The following is a 6,344-nucleotide window of genomic DNA, read 5'->3' on the forward strand; positions in this document are numbered from 1 at the left end:
ACTTCAGATCGAGCACTAATTTCCAGAATCTATAAAGAACTCAAAAAACTCTACACCAAGAATACAAATAATCCAATCAACAAATGGGCTAAGGACATGAACAGACACTTCACAGAAGAAGATGTACAAGCAATCAATAGATATATGAAAAAATGTTTCACCATCTTAGTAGTAAGAGAAATGCAAATCAAAACTACACTAAGATTCCATCTCACCCCAATTAGAATGGCGATTATCAAGAATACAAGCAACAATAAGTGTTGGCGAGGATGTGGGGAAAAGGTACACTCATATATTGCTGGTGGGACTGCAAATTAATGCAGCCACTCTGGAAAGCAGTGTGGAGATTCCTTAGAAAACTTGGAATGGACCTACCATTTGACCCAGCTATCCCACTCCTCGGCCTATACTCAAAGGACTTAAAATCAGCACACTACAGAGATACAGCCACATCAATGTTCATAGCTGCTCAATTCACAATAGCCAGACTATGGAACCAACCTAGATGCCCTTCAATTGATGAATGGATAAAGAAACTGTGGTGTATATATATACAATGGATATTACTCAGCTATAAAGAATAATAAAATTATGGCATTTACAGGTGAATGGATGAAATTGGAGAATATCATGTGAGATAAGTGAGATAAGTGAGATAAGCCAATCTCAAAAATCCATAGGAGGAATGATCTCACTGATAAGCGGATGATGACACTTAATGGCGGTGGGAGTGGGACAAGAATGGAGGAAGGAGGGACTGTATAGAGGGAAAAGAGAGGTGGGAGGGGTGGGGGGAAGGAAAAGATAATGGAATGAATCAAACATCATTACTCTATGTAAATTTATGAATATGCAAATGGTATGCTGAAACAACATGTATCCCATTTGTTCACAATAAAAATAAATTAAGGCGGCGGCGGCGGCGGTAGCGGGCTCGGAGGCAGCGGTTGGGCTAGGGGCGAGCTGACGGGGTTGAGTCAGTGCGTTCGTCGAGTTGGAATCAAAGCCTCTTAAAATGGCAGATGATTTGGACTTCGAGACAGGAGATGCAGGGGCCTCAGCCACCTTCCCAATGCAGTGCTCCGCATTACGTAAGAATGACTTTGTGGTGCTCAAAGGCCGGCCTTGTAAGATCGTCGAGATGTCTACTTCGAAGACTGGCAAGCATGGCCATGCCAAGGTAGAGTGACTTCCTTCATCAGCCAGGGACAGCATGAGCCTTTATCTCCTCCGTCCTAGAGTTGGTTGGGTTTCTCTTTGTGATGCATACACACAGGTCCACCTGGTTGGTATTGACATTTTTACTGGGAAGAAATATGAAGATATCTGCCCGTCAACTCATAATGTGGATGTTCCCAACATCAAAAGGAATGACTTCCAGCTGATTGGCATCCAGGACGGGTACCTATCACTGCTCCAGGACAGTGGAGAGATGCGAGAGGACCTTCGTCTGCCTGAGGGAGACCTCGGCAAGGAGATTGAGCAGAAGTATGACTGTGGAGAAGAGATCCTGATCACGGTGCTGTCTGCTATGACAGAGGAGGCAGCTGTTGCAATCAAGGCCATGGCAAAATAACTGGCTCCCAGGGTGGCAGTGGTGGCAGCAGTGATCCTCAAGCCTGCAGAGGCCCCTCCCCCAGCCTAGTCCTGCTGTGGCTGGGCCCTTGGCTGGACGACTCCTAACAATTTATTTGATGTTTTATTTTGGTTTCCCCCAACCCTCAGTCTGTCGGGGAGCTCCTGCCCTTCACCTAGCTCCCTTGGCCAGAAGCAAGGGAGCCATGGCCTTGGTGAAGCTGCCCTCCTCTTCTCCCCTCGCACTATAGTCCTGGTGGGGGAGAAGGGATGGGTACTGCTTGTGGTTTAGTATTTTTTTTTTTTTTTTTAAATTCAATTTGGAATCAGAAAGCTGTGGATTCTGGCAAATGGTCCTTGTGCCCTTCTCCCCACTTGTCCTTGGTCTGGTCTCTTATTCACCCATAGCCCTTTAACCCAAGCACCAACCCTACAGACCAGGGACTAGCCCCCTCCCCTGCCTGTATCTCTCCCCAAATCCCTTGATATGGGGAGGGAAGAGGAGGAGAGGGAAGGGGACCTGCCCCCTCCTCAGGCATCTGGGAGGGACCTGCCCCTATGGGCTTTACCCTTTCCTGCGGGCTCTCTCCCCGACACATTTGTTAAAATCAAACCTGAATAAAACTACAAGTTTAATATGAAAAAAAAAATAAATTAAAAAAAAGAAAAAAATTAGAAAACATACTATAAGGCAAGAAATAAAAAAAATATGTAAAAAAATAGTGATGTCTTTCAATCAAAGAAGTCAACTTGAGGAGTTTTTTCAGGAAGAGCTTCAATATTTTGGGATGAAAGTCAGCATAGTTGAACCTGGCTACTTCAGAACCAGAATCAAACCTGCTGTTGTCATTACAAGTGTAAGGCCCCCCAAAAGGAAACCCCAACTCTGTCCCATGGATCGACGGCAACCCAATCAACTGCAGGAGGCGTCACTTGATGCAAACCGCAAGAGGTGTTTATTCCAGCGCGCTGGGACCCGACTCATGACTCACGCAGGAGTCCAGGAGTCAAGTCCCTAGCAGAAAATCTTGTAGGTTTATAAAGGCAGAAACCACACATCGGGAGGGGTCGCACATGAAAGGGGGAAAAGGGGGGGGGAAGGAAAAATGGGGAACAAAGCTGCCAGGAAATTTCAAAGGGGGTCTGGGTTTGCTGATAACATACAACATGTTTCACAATGTTTTACAACAGGTGTAGATTCTGGTCAATAGTTTCTGGTAATCCTACTGTTTGAGCACTATCTGGCTATCAGGCTCAATTTACTCTTTTACTCTCTGTTTGGGGCTGTTTCCTGGAACAGCTTTAAGGGCTTTGTTCCCATTACTGGGAGGGAGACCTTAGGGAGCTGAGATAAAACAGACAGCTTAAAAAAATGTCCATTCTTTCACAAGAATGAAGCATTTGAATACAATGAATCAAAATGCAGTCTGTAAAAATAAAAAAGATTTTAATTAAAAAATTAAAAAAAAAAAAAGAAGTAAATCTGAAAAGAAGCTCCTATACATATTAAGGAGTTCTTTGAAGCCGGGTGCAGTAGCACATGCCTGTAATCCCATTAGCTCGGGAGGCTGAGACAGGAGGATCATGAGTTCAAAGCCAGCCTCAACAACTGCAAGGCTCAACTCTGTGAGACCCTGTCTCTAAATAAAATACAAAATAGGGCTGTGGATGTGGCTCAGTGGTTGAGTGCCCTGAGTTCAATGCCCCTGCACTAAAAAAAAAAAAAAGGAGTTCTTTGTATGGCAGTTTTTGATGCCTGTAAGCTTTTTTTTCTTTTGATAGGGATAGCGGGTACCCTTGAATAAGTAAAGAAAAAAGAGGGTTGCTGGAGAATGATTGCTAGATCCTCTAAGAACAAAGCTCCTTAAACATAACCTTTTCAGGACAGAAGCGGGTCAGGAAGGTCCTAGTGCTCTCATGGTTGGCCTAGTCATGGCTGTGGAAGGGGCTACAGGCAACCTAAGGCCAGAGCCTTCCCTGCTCTGCCTTGTCACAGTGGGTTTGGCCACCTGAGCACTAGGAGTTTACTTGCTTAGAGGAATGGAACTTCTGGTCTTGAGGGGAGGGCTCCCTTGAAAGGGCCGCATGAGAAGTCTGCTTGACTAAAGTGCAGTCTTCAACATTGTCTATCTACCCTTTCAGTAACAAAGGACCTGGCTGCAAACTCGTGACGGGGGGTATGTAGGTGAGGAAAGGTAAGTAGATAAGGACCAACTTTGCAGGGTCCTATTGATCATTCCTGGGACTAGACCTCTTGTGTACAGTTCACTTAAGAACATCATTCTGATGACCTGGAGGAGTAGATGTGTGGGATGGAGGCAAGGCAGTCCTTTTGTAGAAGTGAGTCATGCATGCTGGTGAGGGACTGCACCTCTCTGGGGGAAGGGATGCTTTTTCTTCACATTAGATATCAACAACTTGTCAAGGCCGAAGGGATCAGCTTTCTTTCCCATTGCTCAATAAGGCCCTGTAGTAGATGCTAAATTTTCCTAGGAAATTCTACATTTGTGCATTAGTTAGATTTGATAAAATTTACAGTTGCCAACAGTATTATTCATAATAGCCCTAAAGTAGAAACAATCCAAACATCCATCAACCAAAGAATACATTAAAAAATGTGGTATAGCTGTACAATGGAATGTTAATTGGTAGTAAGAAGGAATGAAGTGCTGATGCATGCTACAACACTGATGAAACTAGAAAACATTTTGCTCACTGAAAGAAGCTAGTCACAAAAGACCACAATGTGTAATTCCATTGATATGAAATGTCCAGAAAAGGCAAAGCTATGGAGAGTTATTGGTTGCTTTGGGTTGGGTGAGTTTGTGAGAAGAGACAGTGACTGCTAATGGGAACAAGATTTCTTTTTCACTGTGTGTGTGTGTGTGTGTGTGTGTGTGTGTGTGTGTGCTGCAGATCAAACCCAGGGCCTGTGAATGCTAGACACATGTTCTACCATTGAGCTACATTCCCAGCCTCCAGGATTTCTTTTTCTTTCTTTTTTGTTTTATTTGTGGTTCTGGGGATTGAACCCAGGGTCTTGTGCTTGCAAGGCAAGCACTTCCCCAAATGAACTATCTCCCCAGTCTGGCCCCTAGGATTTCTTTTTGGGATGATGAAAATATTCTAAACTTGGATTGTGATGATAATTGCATAACTCTGATTATTCTAAAAATCATTGATTTGTATACTTTATTTAAAAAAGTATTTCATTTATTTTTGAGGTGGGGGGGGGTCTCACTGTGTTGCGTAGGCTAGTCTCAAATTTGTGATGTTCTGGCCTCAGCTTCCTGTGTAGCAGGGATCACGGGCATGAGTCACTGTTTTTCAATGATTTGCACTTTTTATAGGGCTAAATTTTAAGATATGGATTATAGCTCAATAAAAATGTTAAAATTTTTCCAATTGGAAAATGTAGGTAGGGGCTGGGTACAGTGGCACACACCTGTAATCCTAGCAGCTCTGGAGACTGAGACAGGAGGATTGCAAGTTGAAGGCCAGCCTTAGCAGCTAAGCGAGACCCTAAGCAACTTAGTGAAACCCTATCTGAAAATAAAAAGTAAAAAGGACTTGTTGAAATTGTCCTTGAGTTAAATTTCCAATACTAAAAGATAAAAAAAGAAAAAGAAAAAAAATAGGTAGGCTATGTTGTTTCAAAACTTAAAATTTTTCTCATAATAGAATTTGAGTATTAAAATTAAAGTTTTATTTATTTATTTACTTATTTATTCATTTATTTATTTATATTTTTTGGTACTGGGAATAGAACCCAGGTGTACTTAACCACTGAACCACATCCCTAAGCCCTTTTTATTTGTTATTTGGAGACAGTCTCGCTAAGTTGTTGAGGTTGGCTTTGAAACTTGTGATCCTCCTGCCTCAGACTCCCAAACTGCTGGGATTACAGGCCTGCACCACTGGTGCCTGAATTAAAATTAAATTTTATAAAATGAAATAACATAAAAAATTTAGTTTTCAGTCACCCTAGTTTTTTTTGTTGTTGTTGTTGTTTTGGTACTGGGAATTGAACCCAGGAACATTCTAATGCCTTTTGAGCTACATTCCCAGTCTTCTTTTTAAAAATTTACTTTGAGAAGGGGTATTGCTAATGCTAAATTGCCCAGGCAGGCCTCAGCCTCCAGAGTAGCTGGAATTACAGGTGTACACCACCATGCTTGGCTCTACTATGGTAACTTTTAATACATTGTATTTTTCTTTCTCCTCTTTCCCTGGTCAGTTTTTTCAATATCTTTCTTCCTTTTTAAAAAAGAAATGATTTTTAAATCAAAATAATATACACATACATAATTAAAAATTCATTAATAGCCCAGTGTGTTAGCACACAACTCTAATCCTAGCAACTTGGGAAACTGAGGTAGGAGGATCACAAGTTCAAGGTCAGCCTCAACAACTTAGTGAGATTGTGTCTCAAAATAAAAAAAGGACTGGGGGTATAAATCAGTCTGGGTTAAATCTCCAGTAAACCCTCACCCCAAATTCAATTAGTATTTGAAAAACTTAAAATACACAATTCCTTACCTTATCTCCACCTTTCAATCACTGCTCATCAGAGGTAAATGTTTTTAATTTTTAGTTATTTCTTCTGTTGTTTATATATGCATTTCAAAATAATGTACCATATTTCTTGATTTATGGATTTCAGACATTCTTGATTGATTTCCTGCTATTGCAAATGATACCTTTTTTTATACTACTTTCTTTCCCATTTTCTTTTGTCCTTATGTTTCTAATATAATTTTATCCACATT

At 41.6% G+C, this 6,344-nt stretch overlaps 1 protein-coding gene and 1 long non-coding RNA gene across 2 annotated transcripts; one reads left to right on the plus strand and one right to left on the minus strand.

Moving 5' to 3' along the window:
* The first annotated feature begins 924 nt into the window (after nucleotides 1–924).
* LOC306663039 (eukaryotic translation initiation factor 5A-1-like) lies at nucleotides 925–1,869 on the plus strand. The gene is made up of 2 exons (XM_079143390.1): nucleotides 925–1,180; nucleotides 1,277–1,869. Exons 1-2 carry the CDS (start codon nucleotides 1,016–1,018, stop codon nucleotides 1,574–1,576), a joined length of 465 nt encoding a protein of 154 aa, XP_078999516.1. The 5' UTR covers nucleotides 925–1,015; the 3' UTR covers nucleotides 1,577–1,869.
* On the minus strand, nucleotides 1,863–2,245 carry LOC306663040. The gene is made up of 2 exons (XR_013764335.1): nucleotides 2,126–2,245; nucleotides 1,863–2,095 (listed from the first exon to the last, which is right to left on the minus strand). It is a non-coding gene; the product is annotated as an uncharacterized lncRNA (long non-coding RNA).
* Between the last annotated feature and the right edge of the window lie 4,099 nt (nucleotides 2,246–6,344).

Source organism: Sciurus vulgaris (assembly GCF_902686455.1).
Source record: "Sciurus vulgaris genome assembly, chromosome: 5".
Taxonomy (NCBI): domain Eukaryota; kingdom Metazoa; phylum Chordata; class Mammalia; order Rodentia; family Sciuridae; genus Sciurus; species Sciurus vulgaris.

What these genes read in the sequence shown, in the direction of transcription:
- LOC306663039 (XM_079143390.1), top strand. Translation starts at nt 1,016, where the DNA reads ATGGCAGATGATTTGGACTTCGAGACAGGAGATGCAGGGGCCTCAGCC. An exon ending in GCAAGCATGGCCATGCCAAG is followed by an intron (nt 1,181 to 1,276) that starts GTAGAGTGACTT and finishes GCATACACACAG; the next exon opens with GTCCACCTGGTTGGTATTGA.